At 47.0% G+C, this 19,244-nt stretch overlaps 1 protein-coding gene across 1 annotated transcript; it reads left to right on the top strand.

Annotated features, from left to right (window-relative positions):
* The first annotated feature begins 6,745 nt into the window (after positions 1-6,745).
* LOC120112115 lies at positions 6,746-7,832 on the top strand. Its single transcript, XM_039130753.1, has one exon. It carries the CDS (start codon positions 6,811-6,813, stop codon positions 7,549-7,551), a length of 741 nt encoding a protein of 246 aa, XP_038986681.1. The 5' UTR covers positions 6,746-6,810; the 3' UTR covers positions 7,552-7,832.
* Positions 7,833-19,244: the final 11,412 nt, after the last annotated feature.

Below are 19,244 nucleotides of genomic sequence, written 5' to 3'. Positions count from 1 at the left end.
GATTTGATACATAGTGATGTATGCATGATGGATAGTAGAACTCTTGGTGGTGCACTTTATTTTGTTACCTTTATTGATGATCATTCTAGAAAGGTATGGGCTTTTGCTTTGAAATCCAAGGATCAAGTCTTGGATATATTTAAACACTTTCATGTCATGGTTGAAAGAGAGACAGGCAAGAAGCTAAAGTGCATCAGGGCAGATAATGGAGGTGAGTACAGAGGGCCATTTGAAAAATATTGCAAAGACTATGGCATTAAGCTCCAAAAGACAGTTCCTAAAACACCGCAAGAAAATGGAGTTGCAGAGAGAATGAATAGAACAATTGTAGAGAGAATCAGATGTATGCTCTCTCATGCAAAGTTGCCAAAACCATTTTGGGGTGAAGCTATGAGGACTGCAGTGGATTTGATCAACCTTTCTCCATCGGCTCCTTTGGATGGTGATCTGCCAGAAAGAGTTTGGACAGGAAAAGATGTATCCTACAGTCATTTGAAGGTGTTTGGATGCAAGACATTTGTTCACATTCCAAAAGATGAAAGGTCTAAGCTTGATGGAAAGTCTAAAGAATGTATTTTCTTAGGTTATGGCCATGAAGAATTTGGATACAGGTTGTGGGATCCAAAAGACAAAAAGGTGATCAGGAGTAGAGATGTTGTCTTCTTTGAAGATCAGTTTATTGAAGACTTTGGAAAGCAAGAGAAGCCGAAGTATTTGAACAGTTCTCCAATTAATCTTGATCCAGTTCCTCCACCTATGGTCCATGATGATGATAGGGGAGATGTGCAGGATGACAGTGAGCATAGTGATACAGGTGCTAGTGAGGGTTCTACAGGTGATAATGGTCACAGTGAAGCTTCAGAACATGGTGAACTATCAAGTCAGTCTGAAATGACAGAACCAGAGGTCAGAAGGTCTACTAGACAGCACAGAGCATCATCTAGATATCCTGCTTCAGAGTATGTTTTTCTTACAGATGAGGGGGAGCCAGAATGCATCCAAGAAGTGCAGAATCATAAGGACAAGGATAAATGGTTTCAAGCTATGCAAGAAGAAATAAAATCCTTATATGAAAATCATACTTTTGATTTGGTAAAGCTTCCTAAGGGTAAGAGACTACTCAAGAACAAATGGGTATACAGATTAAAGGAGGATGAGAGCGGCTTAAAACCTAAGTACAAAGCAAGATTAGTTGTGAAGGGCTTTGGTCAGAAGAAAGGTATAGATTTTGATGAAATTTTTGCTCCGGTTGTGAAAATGTCATCTCTTCCGATTATATTGGGTTTGGCAGCTAGTATGGACCTTGAGATTGAACAACTTGATGTGAAGACAGCCTTCTTGCATGGAGACCTTGAGGAAGAAATTTATATGGAGCAACCTGAGGGGTTTAAAACTAAGGGCAAAGAACATCTTGTTTGCAAGTTGAAGAAAAGCTTATATGGGCTTAAACAAGCACCAAGGCAATGGTATAAAAAGTTCGATTCTTTCATGATGGGCCACGACTACAAGAGGACAAAATCCGATCATTGCGTCTATGTGCAAAGGTTTAGTGATGGTGATTTTATCATTCTATTGCTTTATGTAGATGATATGTTGATTATTGGCCGTGATACTAACAAAATTGATAGGTTGAAGAAAGACTTAAGCAAGTCGTTTGCCATGAAAGATATGGGGCCCGTAAAGCAAATGCTTGGCATGAGAATTTCTCGTGATAGAAAGATCAAGAAGCTTTGGCTATTACAAGAAAAGTATATTGAAAGGATGCTCGAGCGGTTTAATATGGAAAAGGCTAAACCGATTTCCTCTCCACTTGCAAATCATTTCAAACTCACAAACAAGCAATGTCCTACAAATGAAAGGGAGAAAGAGGAGATGCAAAAGGTACCCTATGCTTCAGCAGTAGGAAGTTTGATGTATGCCATGGTGTGTACAAGACCAGACATAGCATATGCAGTTGGTGTTGTGAGCAGATTTCTCTCGAATCCTGGCAAAGAACATTGGGCTGCAGTCAAATGGATATTTAGATACCTTAGAGGTACTTCCAAAGCTTGCTTATGCTTTGGAAATGGAAAAACTATGCTAGAAGGATTCACAGATGCAGATATGGCTGGTGATATTGATACTCGAAAGTCTACATCGGGATACATGATGACTTTTGCAGGGGGAGCTGTTTCATGGCAGTCCAAATTGCAGAAATGTGTTGCTTTGTCCACTACAGAGGCCGAATATATTGCGGGTGACAGAGGCATGTAAGGAAATGTTGTGGATGAAAAGATTCCTCCAAGAATTGGGCTTGAAACAAGACAAGTATACTCTCTTTTGTGATAATCAGAGTGCCATTCATCTTAGCAAGAATTCCAGCTTTCATTCAAGGTCGAAGCACATTGATGTGAGGTATCATTGGATTCGGGATGTGTTGGAAGAAAAGCTTTTGCATCTAGAGAAAATCCATACCGATGAGAATGGGTCGGATATGATGACTAAAATTTTGCTTAAGAAGAAGCATGATATTTGTATGCTTAAGGCAAGCTTGGTGGAGCCTCTCACATAAGATGGGAGGGGGAGAATTGTTGGCCAAGTCCCACCTTATGTGAGGTGGGACCCAGCAATTTAAATAAAAAAAAAAGAAAAAAAAAAGGAAACAAAAAGGGGGAAAAGAGGGGTTAGGGTTAATTATTCTATTTGAGGGTGGATGAGAAGAAAACAAAATGAGGGTAGCCGTCTTGGGAGAAGTGCTTGTGGAATCCATCTCAAGGAGGAGGTGAAGATCTTATTCAAGGCATTTCAAAAGGAAGAAGAACCTTGTGCAAACCTACACTCGGTGAGATTGTTCTCATTTTATTATTGGAGCCTAAACTCTTTTTCATATAAACTCTTTGTTTGTGATCCAAGGAAGAGATCCTTGATGTATGTGATCCTCTAGCTTTGCCTAGAGAAGATACTTTGTAAGCCCATTATTGTTGATAGTGGAGGTTTGTGGTGGACTTAGGTCCGGTGGTTTTTTCCCCTCATATTGGAGGGTTTTCCACCTAAAAATTCTTGTCTCTTTCTTGTGGTTTATTTTTTTTTGGTGGTTCTTACATTGATTAATTATTGTGGTATTCTCATTCTACTCACACAAAGATAGGAAAGTTTTCATCTAGTGAAGGGGTCTTTCCTAACACAGGCTCTGCAAAGCTTGGTTGTTGTCCTATAACAAGGAGCTGAATCTGCTTATATCTCAACGGCTATATGTTCCCCATAGTGCAAGTATCAAGTATCATATAGCTGCAACAGTCGTCAGAAAACAGCTCAAGGAAAACGCTGCAAATCCACAGTACCCTCTTCTTTGAGAAGAGAGTACCGTCAAAAGCAATGCGAGGTTTTCAGCAACAACAAAAAAAAAAAAAGCAATACGAGGAACATAAATTACAATGGCAACTGTAGCAGTAGATGCTAAACGGAATGATCTTGACATAATAACCATCAAACTTTGTTACTGAGTCCACAAGTTCATACTTTCCAGCACCTGAGCAATTTTAACTGAAGCTGGTTCCATGCTCAAGAACACAATACTGGCAGAACACCGAGCACAAGCTAAATATCCTACATTTCCACAGCACTGCATAAAAAACTTCCATGGAGATTGCCCGATTCACACCAAAAAATTCTCACCGGGCACACAAAATAACTCAACGAGAGACGAGAGTAGTATATAAATATCAGTAAATAACTTGCAATAATAAATACATTATTTTAGGTCTTGTAACTCTTATCACCCATCATTAGGAGCACAAAATCATAGAAGTTGCAGCTGCTTTATATCTCCTTTGTTTTTTTTGAAAATTCTTTGTTTTTTTTGAAAATTCCAACCAATCAAGAGGTATTTCATTATTTTTCATTGACGGTACTTTCTTCCCATCTTTTTCCGTGAACCAAACAAGCCGTTAAGGTTTTTAGTGTCTGGTTCACGAATAAACACAAAAATTAGAATGCAAATCTTAAACAAACCAATATCATAATTTTTCTGCATTAAAAAATATCAGATAATCACCATATGAGGGAGACATTCTCCTCGCTGCGCTCTTCTGCACTCTCCAAATGCTGCAGGACCTGCAACCTCCTTGTCAACTTAGTGAGCATCCATTAATCATGTTTCAGAAAAAGACTTGATTGCTGAACGTCATTTTCTAATGGAGAAGTGCTTTTCTTTTGTGATGGTTTCATTTCTTGCCATTGGTTAAACAAAAAAATCACTAACAAAATATCAAGAAAAAGAGAAAGGTAGAAAGTGATTCCTATGAATTAGTGGGAAGGCTCTGCAGGCACCCCATTTTTTCAACCTAGCTTTGTTAGCCTCAAGGCAGGTGATAGCTAGGTACCATCGATCTTATTCATGTATATAAATATTTGGGATTAGATTTTTTATTTATGTATTTATCTATCTAGCAAATGTTAAGAATGGCTTGCATCATGAAGAATAATTTATAATCCCAAGGATTCATAGGGCTAATGATAAGCACCATGGACCACATTACTATTTGTCCTGATGCTTAGATGAATACTATGTTTCACCAATCATCACAAGAACTTCTGCACAAATTAGCACATCTATGATCCAAGAAAGATAGGAGAAGACCACATATAAATTTTTTGACAAAAAAAACACGCAAATGAAATAAGAAACAGACATTGTCGGTATCCGCCATGAGGGAATCCATGACCTCAATTCATAGATATGCATGCGTATATCGACAGGCTTTCATCTAATTTTTTTCACCAATGCTGACAAGAACTTGTTTGTTATCTTGTAGAACCCTAATTTTTTCTAAAGAAGAGCATGATGGATATGGACAGTAACGGACAAGGATAGCTCATGACAATCTCAACATTTTTACAGAACTAAGTATTTTTTATGTAATATAAGCAACCTCCATTATGAAACAAACAATTTGTTGATTCCCAACAAAGGCCGGATTGGATTTCATATTTATGAGCACAATCGTTAAGGTCTAATAGTTCAATCTGAGGACGGCTAAAGGAGGATAAGTGGTTCTTTGGTTTATCCTCCCCACTTTTTTTAGGTCAATGCTCCTTTAGCCCCATCAAAGGGAGTAACCTATACCTAAGTTCCCTTGTATCCGGATTTAAGTGATGTAAACCAAGCTCTTTATTCTTGCAATTAATTGGAGAAATAACCAATACCACCCTCAATTATTTCTCACCTTTTAGGATGTAAATATTAATTATAAATAATAATATGCTAAAAATTCATCATCTATCAAGTAATTGCAACGTTTTTTATCGCCAAAGATATATTATATCTGTATGTCAATCTTAATTTTATATTGTTCTATGCAAATATTAGCAAATATTAATAACGTAATATGATAAATTATATTAAAAATAAAAGTTCATCTAGTATTACAATAAGTTGTAACATTATTGTATCATCTTTGACTCATTGCTTATTCATTATCATGAATATTCCTCAAGAATTAATATTTTTTTTTTACTATAAGTAGTTAATAATATTAAAATTATTATTATTGTACAAAATTATCCAATGAATTAGGATTGGAAGGACAAATTTATGTCCTTTCTGAAAACATTTTTTTTCCCAAATAGTGTTATATAATTCTTAGGCTGCCTAGCTCCAAATAATAAACCAGGGGTAACTGCAATCATTATGTATGATAATTTTATTTTATTCTAAATGGCAAATAATTAAGATTTATAACTGCTAAATCCGGTATAAATTACATGATATGATCCGGAAAGGGGGGCCGAAAAGATTACCATACTTCGTCATCAATTACAACGTGGACTTCTATTGTGCCGCTTCCCAAGAACGAACGAGCGCAGGGATGGAAAGCTCGTAACGGCCAAGTAAAGCACCTGGTCGGAGCTCCGGTTACTCTGACCGACGTCAGCGCTTCCGCGGACATGCCTTGCAGGTACGTGCATGCGCATAAAATCTCTATGCCGAAGGCAGATCCACCGTCCACCTGGCACTTCATGACATCAACTCCTTCACGCTTCGTGCCACGTTTCATCCAAATGGATTCCCGCATAGCAATTTTAAGCGGCACGTTTGGTCCCGCATGGGTATCCAAACCATTCGGTTCGACCCATGCTTTCCGCTAGGCGCGCCACTGCCGTGGGTTTACAAAACCACCGGCCCTCGCGGACGTACGCATCCGTGTCAAAGAATTATTGGGAAACCAAGTGGGGCCCGTATGGGCCGCACAAGGTCTCACAAGCTTAATGATTGACACGTCAGCGAGAAATGGTGGTAATCCAGAGGAGCGGTGACGGGTGACAGATACGAGCCCCCCGTTTTGTAACGTTTGTTGCCGTGGACTCCTAGGACACTTCCACGGCTCTTCTAAAACAAATGCGACAGACAGTGTCCAGCTCCATTTTTCCGCATAATCATGGATGTGCGAATCACATCCACCGTTCATTCCAAACCATCCCGCTCGCTGCCTCATAGCGTAACGCGACGGAACGACGTCACGCTAAGATCGCACGCAATCTGAAGACTCTCGTCTAGGAATTTTTATGCGGGATATTCGAGGGGACATCTTTAAGGCGCTGTCCCCAGCTTTCCGGATGGGACCCACCGTTCTCGATGCGGTTGTCTTAAAAAAAAAAAAACGATGGGCCCCACCATGTCGCCGACTCTTGCCCCTCCCCGTCATCCTTTCCTACCCTCCCACTATTTATTCCAACCCCTCCCCCTTTTTCCCCCTCGCCCCTGCTCTCTCTCTCTCTCATGGTGGAGCGCCACGAGATCGCGCGCCGGTGACCCCCGCTGCCGCCCGGCTCATGGAGAGCTTCCGCCACCAGCGGACTCCCGGCTCCGACCGCTTCCTCGGCCTCTTCGCCGCGTCCCCGGCCGCCAACGGTACGGTCCTCTCCGCCGGGGAGGACGAGCTTCACGAGGAGGAGATCTTTTGGACCGGGGCCGACCCTCCCTCCTCCGAGACCAACCGCTACCCTATGAAGCCCTCCCCCGCTATCGCCAATCCCAACCCTAGCCCTGCCTCCATCGCCCGCGCCGGGTTTCGGCGCCTTCCGGAGCGGAACTTCGGAATCCTCGCCGCCCTCCCGGAGAACGACAAGAAGGAGCCGACGGCGAAGGCCGGTCCCCAGTTCCTCTATCGGAAGGCCGCCGCCGGCGTCCCCACTTCTTCACCGTCGACCTCCACCTCCCCTTCCTCCGTCTCCAGCTCCGCTCGGATGATCCCGGCGGTCCCCAAGACGAAGCCGGAGTCCGCGATGTCGATTCCGGGCGGGAAGATCTACCACCAGTCCGCCCCGGTGAACGTGCCGATGGCGCCGCCGATGATGAGGAAAGGACGGGGGGAGTTCGAGATGGACGACGGAGATTTGGACGGGGATGAGGAGATGCTTCCGCCCCACGAGATCGTGGCGAGGCGGTCCGGGATCGATTCGCCGATGACCACCTTCTCGGTGCTGGAGGGGGTCGGAAGAACGCTCAAGGGGAGGGACCTGCGCCGGGTTCGCAACGCCGTTTGGCGAAAGACGGGCTTTCTTGATTTATAGCGAGGAAAGTGCTTAATTTCCCTCTCTTAAATTTTTTTGTCTCTTTTGATCGTGGTGGTATTGTGTTTTGTGATCTTGGGGGAAGAGGGGATGGCGATTGAGAGTGTTTTGGTGGATCGGTGACAATAAATGATCATCTTTTGCTACTTCGCCCATTGCGTTCTTCAATTTGCCTTTGCTTTTGTGTCAATTAGCTCTCTCTATCTCTCTCTACTTGGAGAGGAATTTGTCGGAATTTGTTAGTTATAGAGAAAATTCACATACAGATCTTAGTGTCGTAACTTGATCGTCTCGATTTTTTTTTGCTCAACCACCTTTTTCTTAAGAATTGTCTGTGTAACAATTTTAAATTTGCGAACTTATATTAGTTTCATGATTGATATCAGTGCACAGACCAATGTAATTTGCGATCTTGTATTAGTTTTGAGAAGATTTCCGAGCTGTCCACCATCTACATCTCGGTCGTGGCATAACTCGTAACTAGTAAGCAATCTTCTACCCGGTGTGCTGCTCTTATGATGTTTTAGATAAGCAATTCAATCTATAAACTCTCATATGAAGCTAGGAACAAAATTTGAGGATTCTGTCAGTGAGGGGAGTTAACTGATTGGACACCGAAAGGCATGGTATTTGCATAATTTGAAAGTTTGTGGTCTCCAATTTATCCGTAGGAGAGACATAAGGCTCCTTTTGGAGCGGGTTTCGGAGAAATAAAATCAAGTAGTTTGCATGAGATCTGGTCTTCTTGGTTTCAAACATATTTTGCATTATTTGATAAAAGATGCATTTAAACCCAATTTTTTGTGAGATGTGTATTGGGATGCTCTCAGCTAATTATTGTGGTTTCGAGGTACATTTTTGGAGAGTGGTTGAATAATTGCCCTTGCTAACCCCACTATCTTGTGTGCTTGGCTGATTGATTCCTGGTAAAGGGATAAATAAGTATTGATAATAATATATTAATGATAATAATTAATAGCATATGATTTTCTAATGTTATATGATTATATTATTATCTAACATTATAATAGCATATCACTGTTCATTATTATAATAATAGTATATTTTATGTACTATTGTATTACTAATTGGACATAGGAGATGGGATGGAGGGCAGTGTCGTCCTTTCCTTCTATTAAATAACGATAAGAAATGGCTTCCCCCACTGCTAAGACTCCGGTTTGGCATGAGACCGGGGGACCTTAGGTCTGTACAAGACCTGGTCTCAAGCTCCGGAGGGATCATATATGGATCTGATTGAAACAAAGATCTTATTAGGATGCTCGGCAACTTATCCTGGATAATGTGGGAATAAAACAGCCAAAAGCCTGTAAAAGTTCTTATTGCAGGGAGAGGGTCATTATATATGAGTTCCAGCATTTTATTTGCTGATGCTAGTGTTTGTATATATGTAAGGGCAGTGTAATCATGCCGCGTTACAACCAAAAAAAAAAAAAAAAACACTCTTATGGCAGCAAAACCAAGGCATTTTTATTTTAATAATGCTTAGGAACCTAATTTCTGAATGGAGTCATTGTAGATGGGTTTTAACACTCATTGTATAGTGCTTATTGGATAAGATCCCTGTCATGTTCTCAACAAGTCAATATGGGATCACCAAATTTTGTGTTTTTGTAGTTTGTCATTGAGATTCATGGCAGAATGTAGTGATAAAGGGACATTTAAACCACTTTGTTGCAGCCTCCTTTTCCTGATTGGAATATTTCGGGCTGATGGGATAAGGCCTGGACAATTATGATGATAGTTTCTTCTTGTACCTAGGCCTAGGCCATGATGGAGCTGATATCTTTACTTCATCTGACTTTTTAATTTTTTATGTTCTTTTATTCAAAATGTTCTCACATTGAGTTAATTTGTCCTGTTCATGGTTACCCTGAATGACATTATTGTGTTCCATCCATCATTATATGTTTCATATGCAGTTTGCTGTCATTTTTCAATTCTCAGCTGCTAGGTCCATCACTCCCTTCAATCTCAGGTGGTTCATAATCTAAATTTCTGTTGTCCTGAAACTGTGAATTGCTGGAGGTCATGCTCCTCATGTTCAAGCCTTGCTGATTGATATCAATGAATCAAGATGCGAAGAAACAGCAGCCTGACGGTCTCTGTTCAATCATATATGTGCTGGATAAACCTATATGTCATGCCCCCGCCTCCGCGAGGTACGTGAGGCACCTAGTGCCCACGTGGGGGCCACATGAGGGGGGAACACGGGGCTCCCCTGCCAGATATTGTCCGGTTCTGGGGCTTCACGCAAGCGTCCTTCACCCCTCCCCGGTTTTGTTTTCCACCCAAAACGCGTCTGCAGGATTTGGAGACACCCGCCTCATATGCCCAGGCTCTGGAACGAGTCTTTCCGATGTGGGACTATTGGGCCTCACACCCTTCCCACCATCGGACAAGAGCCGTCCTCGGCTCTGATACTAAATGTCACGCCTCCGCCTCCGCGTGGTACGTGAGGCACCTAGTGCCCACGTGGGGGCCATATGAGGGGGGAACACGGGGCTCCCCTGCCAGATATTGTCCGGTTCTGGGGCTTCACGCAAGCGTCCTTCACCCCTCTCCGGTTTTGTTTTCCACCCAAAACGCGTCTGCAGAATTTGGAGACACCCGCCTCATATGCCCAGGCTCTGGAACGAGTCTTTCCGATGTGGGACTATTGGGCCTCACACTATATGTCATCACAAGACAATTACAACGGATTAACAAGCTTTGTCCAATCTATATGGTTAAAGATGTGAGGTCAGACTTACTGAAGAGGCTGAAACATATATTATATTAAATTCTACCCACCTTGTGAAAACAAGAAGCTGATATATGGCTATCAATCAGCTCTACTTCAGATGGGATTCTAGACTTTGCTATTATCTACTAGTTCTTTTTTTTTATAAATAGCATGTGCATTGGTTGATGTGAACTAAGATGATATATTACTTACATTGGACTTAAGTCATTGGCATTAAGCCAGGAGCATATCTCTATTAAGATCACAATGGTTTCATATGTTATGAACTGATTTTTAAATTACTTTTTTATATTTGGATTTACATGACCGAGTCATAAAGCTTCAGGTGCATTTGTTTGGGCCTGCTGGAGTTACAGGAGTTGTTTTGTCATCGTGTTATCCATGGTAGATTAGAAATTCGTAATTGATGAATCATGATTAGTAATGATTGGTTCGAGGCAGGAGCCAGATTAAAATTCTTGTAAGTTGGATTCTATTTTGCAAAGAAAATATTTCTTATATTTTTTTTTGCTGTAATTGGTATTGATATTTTTGCTGCGCCAGTATTTCAAATGAGTTGCAACTTCTGTTCGCAAAAAAAACTTTTTTTTTGGACATGAATCACCCAAGAAGGGTCACTAAACAGAGATATTGACTTTTCGTTAAAAATTGGTGAAAATTTTGCATTGTTGTCACCAGATGGAACGCTCTATTTTTTTCCCCTGATGTTGATATGCTGGGGGATCTTACTAATATACTCATTACTTCACTGGGTATGCAATGTTTTGTGATTCTTTTCTTATGTTTAGATTTGAGAGACGAAGACAACTAGATTCTCTGTCTCTTAGTGAAACATAGGTTAAAAGAATGGTAACGGCTATCTTGAGAGAGAAACTCTGGCGTAGAGAGAGAGAGCTCCCAACGGCTATCTGGTCGGTGGCACTCACGAGCTGATTGACCGGGATCTTAGTGCTCCGGTGGGCGGCGTGCGTTGGTTGCTTGGCGGGGACCTCGGGGAGTCCGTCCTCGGTCGTTTGTCGAGAGCCTGGGGTGGCCGCAAGTTTGCAAACGGGCGAGCGGCAGGGGGTCTGGCAACCGAGGAGGAAACTCGAGGAGGACGAACGCCGGCGCTGGGCGGACCACACCGGAAGGGGGGAGGACACTGGTACACTCTGTCCTCCTGATCTGTTGTTGTGTTTTCAGGTGGCCAATACCAGCATGGATCGCAAAGGGAAGCAGCCGGCGACGAAGGCGACGGAGGAAGCGGCGAGAGGCAAAGGTAAGCCCACTGCTACCTGGTCGAAGCCGACGGGTCGTGGGGTGCGCCCCTCAGCCTGGTCGAGGCCGGGGCCGTGGGTAACCCACTGGCCCACGGCCGAGGAGGTGGACCGCCTGAGCCGCCGCTTCCCGGAGGTGCTGCGGCCGCCGGAAGAACCGATTGAGGCGGCCCGGCAGGTATGGGAAGGGCGGGCGGCGATTGTCCGCAGCTTTGGTCGCCGGATTCCGGCGGAATGGGTGGCCAAGGATGTGGCCACCCGCGCAAAGCTTGAAGGAGTGGTGGCCGTCCCGCTAGCGGATGAGTACATTGCCCTGAGATTCCGGTCAACGGAGGACCGGGATCGGGCTCTCAGGGAAGGGCCGTGGGTGGTGGCGGGGCAATTGCTCGCTATGAGCCCGTGGGTGCCGGACTTTGAGCCGGGGGATGGCACGGTGAACAGGGCTTTGGTATGGCTCCGGCTGCCACGACTACCGCCGGAGTACTGGTCGACGTCGACCATCCTCCACATCGCGGCGCGCGCCGGCCAGCCGGTGGCGGTGGATGAAGTCACCGAGCAGCAAGCGGCGATGGGTTTCGCCCGCGTTAAAGTCGCGATTGATCCCACTGAACCGCTGCGGCCCGGTGTGCTAATACAGGGGAAGACGAAGGTGCGGTGGCAGCCCTTCGTCTTCGAGAACGTCCCTGTTCTTTGCCCTAGTTGTGGGCGAATGGGGCATACGGAAGTGACTTGCCGCTTCCGGACGGCCGCGGGTGCACACCGGGAGGTGCATCCGGTGGCAACTGAGGCGGGGGACAACCCGGACCTACCGCCCTTCGATGGTGGGGAGGAGGTCCCGGGGCCAGTTTACGGCCCCTGGATGGTGGCAACACGGCAGAAGATCCCTTGGGGGGACCTGCCGCCGCGGCCGAAGGAGCCTCCCGGGGCCGATCTTGGGGCTGGGTCGTCTGCGAGGCATCCGGTGAGTCCGGTGGTGCCGGCGTCGTCGCCTGCAACGGTGTCTCCGGCAGACACGGCCGGCTGGCAAAAGCCGGCTAAAGTTGCGCGGCGGCGCTCGCCGGTGGCAGCGGAGGGGGAAGGGCTTCAGCTGGCCCTTCCTCCCGGCCCGTTTCAGGTCGACTTGGCTGGTGATGACCTGCTCGGGGACGATGAGCTTGAGCCAGCCGAGCCGGAGCAAGACGGGGGGATCTCTCACCAGCGACCAGACTCGGGGCCGAGTCAGGACGCCCTGATGCGGGCCGTGGCTGGGGCTGGTGGGCCAGCTGTGGCCCAGGCCCAAGCTCAGAAGAGGCCCAGGCCACCGGTGGACCCGGGCCCGCACGGAGGCTCAGGTAAGGGGGATCACTCACGCACCTTTCCTGCGGTGGGTCAGCGGGCTGACACGATGTTGGCCCGCGGCCGGGCCCAGGGGAGGGGGCGTCGGGGCCGTGGGCTACCGGGCGCGACTCGGGATACGTCTGCAGCGCGGGGCACGCTGCGTGCTCGATCAGCCCCGGGCCTGCGGGCCTCCCCAGCAGCGGGAGAGCGGGTCTGGGAGCTGTTGGGCCGGGCCGACTCGGTTGTGGGGGCTGAGGATGGCCCGCCAGTACAGGGCATAGGGTGGGACCGACCGGATCCTTACATGGAGGTTGAGCCTTCAGTACCGGGAGGGGACACAGCCCTATCCACTGTTGTGCAGCGTGTCCGGGCAGCAGTCATGAGCGCTGCACCCCCTACACACGGGGGGGAGGAGGAGCGGGGTAGTCGGGGGCCTGAGCCAGTGGCCGGCCCCACGACCCTAGGTGAGGAGGGGTCGGAGGCTGACTATGTGGACTGTGATCCATGATGATCCTGGCTTGGAATTGTAGGGGGGCGGCCAAGCCGTCCTTCATGTCTTCCTTTAAGAGATTAGTACAGCTCCATTGCCCGGAGATCTGTTTCCTATGCGAAACTCGATTATCTGGTGAGGGGCTTAGTCGTGTCAGGCGTCGCTTGGATAGGGAGTGGGCTACCTATGCAGTTGACTCCCGGGGGTTATCAGGAGGCATTTTGGTCTTGTGGAGGCGAGGGGTGGCGACGATAGATGTTTTCCACAATTGCTCCCAGCAGGTAGTTATGGTAGTATCGAAACCAGGAGTTCCTCCGTGGGTACTCTGTGGTGTGTATGCGAGTACGGATCACAGGGCTCGGAGAGTCCTCTGGCAGGAGATCACTAACCTCATCACCCAGGGCATCCCGACGGTTGTGGTTGGTGACTTTAATTGCATTCAGGGTGAGAACGAGAAGCGGGGTGGTGCTGCCTACACTGACAGATTGGACAGGAGGGAGTTTCGGGACTTTGTCTTGCAGAATGGCCTGGTAGACCTTGGTTTTTCAGGATCTAAGTTTACTTGGTGCAATAATCAGTCAGGCAGTGCCAGGGTCTGGGAGCGCCTAGATAGGGCCTTTGCATCCCCAGAGTGGATTCTTCGTTTTCCTACCTGTCAGGTCAGTCACCTTCCTCGGATTGCCTCTGACCATTGCCCCTTGCTTCTATCCACATCGTCGGTTCGCGCCCATCATAGCCCCTTCCGTTTTGAGAAGGTTTGGCTATCATACCCCCAGTCGTGGGATGTAGTCCGCGATGCGTGGCGCACCCCAGTACGTGGTGACGCCATGCAGGCGGTCTCGCGCCGGTTGGAATTGACTAAAAGGCGTTTACGCCGATGGAATCGTGAGGTCATGGGTAACATCTTCCGGCGTTTGGAAGGGGTTGAGTCTTCGATTGCTGAGTTACAGAGGAAGGAAGACCTAGGAGGGGCGCTCATGGAGGACGATATGTCTGACCTTCGGGGGTTGCTAGCGACTCATCACTCGTTGCTACGGCAGCACGAGATCTTCTGGCGACAGAAATCCCGTGTGCAATGGGTGAGAGAGGGTGATCGCAACACTAGGTTCTTCCATCGGTCGACGATGATTCGGCGGCAGCGGAGTTTGATTCACTCCCTGCGAGATGAGACGGGCCATCAGGTAGAGGGCGAGCAGACGGTTCGGCAGACCCTCTTTGACTTTTTCCGAGCCAGATGGACGGAGGACGACGAGGCTAGTTATGGTGACCGCCCTCTGAGGGTGGACAGGAGTATTGGCGATGCTGAGAGGGCTTCTTTGATTCGACCGGTATTAGCACGAGAGGTACAGGAGGCAGTTTGGGCGCTGGCTGCTGACAAGGCTCCGGGGCCTGATGGTTTTCCTCCTTTTTTCTTTCGGAAGTACTGGGGCATTATCCACCGAGGTGTGGTGGAGGCTATCCAGTGTTTTTTCGTTCAGGCTACGATGCCCGAGGACTGGAAGGCCACATTCATCACGCTTATACCAAAGCGCCAGGATGCGGTTGAGCCCAGTCACTTCAGGCCTATTAGCTTGTGCACAACCTTGTATAAGGTTGTGGCAAAAATTATGGTGGGCAGAATGAAGCCCCTTTTACCTGGTATTATCAGCCATGAGCAGGGGGCTTTTGTCGCTGGTAGGAACATTTCACATAATATTTTATTGGCTCAGGAAATGATGTGGGATCTCCAAAGAGCACCGAAAAGGCGCAGCTTGATGGCCATCAAGCTGGATATGGAGAGGGCTTACGACAGGATCAAGTGGAGCTTTCTCGAGCGAGCACTGGTGGCGTACGGTTTCCACAGGCGATGGATTGGATGGATCATGGGGTGCATCCGGGGACCAAAGTTTTCTATCTTGATCAACGGCACACCCACACTATTCTTCGAGTCCACCTTGGGATTGCGGCAGGGATGTCCTTTATCCCCATATTTGTTTATTATTTGTGCTGATATCTTATCACGGACCCTACAGAGAGTTTGCGCCGACCGGGAGCTGGAGGCGTACATTCCAGCACCGAGGGCCCGACCTCTCTCACATTTATTTTTCGCTGATGATTGCCTTCTTTTGACCAGGGCACGAGTGACGGAGGCACGGATTCTTTGCAGGGTGGTGATGGAGTACTGCATGGAGTCTGGCCAGAGAGTGAATTTCACGAAGTCAGCTATCACGTTCAGTCCCAGCACGGATATCAGAGTCCGACAGGAGATCCGAGGGATATTGCAGATACCAGAGCAGGAGGGGACACTGACCTACCTGGGAGTTCCCATCAGTGGTAGGCGGCCACGAGTAGCAGAGTGCTCGAGCCTAGTACAGCGAGTCCAGAGCAGGCTTGAGGGATGGACAGCATCCTCCCTATCCATGATGGGGAGACTGACTTTGATTAGATCAGTATTGGGCTCCATACCACTGTACCTCATGGCTCACACTGTGATACCAAAGATGACTCTGTTGAGGATCGAGCGTCTTCTTCGGAGTTTCTTGTGGGGATCACATGGTGGGGGCCATGGCGTGCATCTGGTGGCTTGGGAGCAGGTTTGCCGTCCTACCAGTGAGGGTGGCCTAGGGGTGCAGTCGTTGATGGAGAGGCGCGAGGCGCTCATTGCCCGGCATGCGGTTCGATTCTTGCTTGAGCCACACAGCCTATGGAGTCAGGTGATGGCAGCTAGATATGGCTGTGGGGGCCTAGAGGGAGTAGGGCGAGGTCGCCGAGGCTCTTTCATGTGGCGCGAGATTGGGAGGTATCTGCGGACTGCATCAGCTAACACCAGATGGCTGATAGGTGATGGCAGGAGCATTGATGTGACCAGTGAGCCGTGGGTGGACACCCTCCCATTGGGGAGGTGGCCGACCATGGTTAGCATAGAGGCAGCAGAGGGACTACGGGTTTGCGACCTTCTGGCGGCAGGAGGAGCGGAGTGGGATGATGCTAGACTTCGACAGCTATTTGGAGTACATCTAGCAGCGAGGATTCGGTCCATCCCGTTACCAGGATGTGCAGGATCGGATGTCAGGGTATGGGGCACCTCGAGCCGGGCCAGGGTCAGGTTGGGAGACCTCACCCGTGTCATTCAGCCAGAGCAGGATAGGGGGCCGGATGGTAATTGGATCTGGAGGTACGGCCTCCACCCCCGGGTAGCCCTCTTCTTATGGAAAGTTTTCTGGGACCGCCTGCCAACGAGAGCAGCACTGAGCAGGCGTGGATGGGGGATCCCCGCGGAGTGTGGGACATGCGGGGCCGTGGAGTCAGTGGACCATGTGCTCTTCCAGTGCATATGGGCGAGGCTTACATGGCAGTGGGCCGGGGTCCCGCAGGAGGCTCGGAGTGAGCGACTACAGTTTCTTCACACGATGCGGCAGTGGCTAGCCAGCACGAGGACGAGTCAGGAGGCCATTAGAGCGAGTTGCACAGCGTATCAGATTTGGCTGGCAAGGAACGCTCGGACCCTCGGTGACCGCAGGGTGTCACCACGATTTACTGCGGAGCATGCTCGTGTACAGGCTTCAGAGATCATGCCCACCCACTCTTCAGATAGGCCTTTGACAGCTCAGGGCACCTGGGGCCCCCCTTCTGCTTCGGCAGCTCATCAGATGGTGTTTTTCACCTGGGAGCCCCCACCCCCAAGCTTCCTCAAGGTTAATTTTGATGGGTCGGTGTTGGATGGTGGCACGCGGGGCGGTGCAGGCTTTGTTATACGAGACCCGCACTCCAGGGTAGTGGCAGCAGGTGGCTGCCAGTTGTTTGACATATCAGTTCCGGAGGCAGAGCTTCGAGCTGCCTGGGCGGGTGTGCGCCATGCGAGGATGGTCCTGCAGGCTAGCTCGATCGTGTTGGAGGGTGACTCGGCTACGGTCATCAGATGGATCCAAAGGGGGGAGACGGCTGATGGTACAGATCACCCCTTGATCCGTGATATCTGGATGATGATGGGAGATGGGAGGGCTTTTTTGGTTAAGCATGTATTTAGGGAAGCTAATGGGGCAGCCGACTGGGTGGCGACTTATGCGGCCCACCACTCAGGGTACGCTCTGTGGGGAGGAGAGGGGGAGCTTCCGCAGGCTCTCCGTGAGTTGTTGTATTTTGACTTTCTTGGATGTATTCGTACACGTATTGTATGAAATATCCGTTTTCAGCAAAAAAAAAAAAAAAAACATAGGTTAAAAAGAAAAATATGACAACATCTGAAGCAATTTGAGTTAGGTAATGTGCTGAATTGTGACTTGGTTGAATTGATGAAAAAGTGAAACTAGACTAAAAGGTGAAACTAGATTATAGACCCTGCTCTCTATCATCAATAACCAACGCATGCAAGACACAAATGGAAGTTCCCTATCATTATTGTATTATGTTAATTATTGATATCAAGTAGTTTAATGCATGTAAAAGATTTTGAAATCAAATTGTTGGTAATCACTTAAAGCTTTATGAGGGACATTAGGCAGCCCAAACCTTTTGCTTAAAACCTGTTTGAGTCAAACCTACTGCCGGAAGGCCACATATCTCAGTCCCAGAAGAGGCCCATCCGGAGATCAGGGGCTCCTGCACTTATTAATCCAAATTAACAATTAATTATGCATGCACCGAAAGCAGCAAAAACTGATACTTACACACACACACAAAAAAAAAAGAAGAAAAAAGACAAACATAGTTGTGAAAAAACTCTCCCCATGACATTTCATGACGGATTCATTTGGGAAACCATTTCAGAGAACAAAGGACCAAGATCTCGCGACCTTGGCTTATATAATTAAACAATTATCAACTATTTTTCAATATTATTTCCACAAAAAACTACTTTTAAGCATTGATTTTAATACTTTATCAGTTAAGAACTATTTTTCGGAGCTGAATTTAGATTGAAAAATCTCGACTGATCTCAGATATTGCATGGATTGATATCTCAACATACTTCATTTTATACCGTTTAAGAATTTTTTTAAAAAAAATTATATATTACTGTATCGGTCGGTACCAGGCACCGACGAATGTCAAGTTGGTCATCCATCGAGTAGCACTGCCAATTAACATCTTTTTTCCATGTTCTTACTGATTTACATCTTCTTAATGCTTTGCATGCTGCCTGACCTTATCATGTGTTGTCTCCTATGTCAATGTTTGCGGCAGCAATATAACAGTAATGACAGCACAAATCCAATCTGAGCCTTTGCCTGTTATCTGCTTGCTGAAAACATCTGGATGAATGTGACTACAAGACTACATTGTGGACAATTGTCGGATCAGTTTTCAGAGTTGTATACCTTCATAAATTGAACAAGGGCGTTGACTTGACCTTTTTTTTTTTTTTTCTCAAACAACAATTGTTTCTTTAGAGGATGCATGTTACACATGCTACTGAACGTGTATAACTCAATAGTACCTTTATGGAATTCCATAAGGGGACGGGGATGGCTGACCTTTTTTCTCTCCTTCCCACAATTAATGGAGGTGGCAAGGCTACGCCGACCGTCGACGACATCTCACCAAAGTGACAGGCTGTGAAGGAATCAATTCAATCTACAGCTCTATTTGTCTTGCGGTAAATATGGCTCGTTTTGAAAATGGTGCACTTTCTGGCATACTACCAGATATTCAGAAATAAAAGGTGTATGTGCACCTCCGGGTCGGTCCACGGATCCAACTAATGATGGTGGTCGAGTCGTGTTGTTCAGGTGGCGTCGATGCAGACGAGTATGAATTGATCAAAGAGCTGGTTGGGATCAAAAAGCACTTGCAATCTGCTGGTGCGTGGTGGGAGAGAGCAAAATGATGAGAGTTCTCTTTCAGAAGGCTTAATCTACATCGAGTGGTTTGTTGAATCGGATTC

Source organism: Phoenix dactylifera, chromosome 10 (genome assembly GCF_009389715.1).
Source record: "Phoenix dactylifera cultivar Barhee BC4 chromosome 10, palm_55x_up_171113_PBpolish2nd_filt_p, whole genome shotgun sequence".
Taxonomy (NCBI): Eukaryota; Viridiplantae; Streptophyta; class Magnoliopsida; order Arecales; family Arecaceae; genus Phoenix; species Phoenix dactylifera.
The sequence above is the reverse complement of the archived record's forward strand: the minus strand, read 5'-3'. Positions and strand labels throughout refer to the sequence as shown.

What these genes read in the sequence shown, in the direction of transcription:
- LOC120112115 (XM_039130753.1), top strand. Translation starts at nt 6,811, where the DNA reads ATGGAGAGCTTCCGCCACCAGCGGACTCCCGGCTCCGACCGCTTCCTC.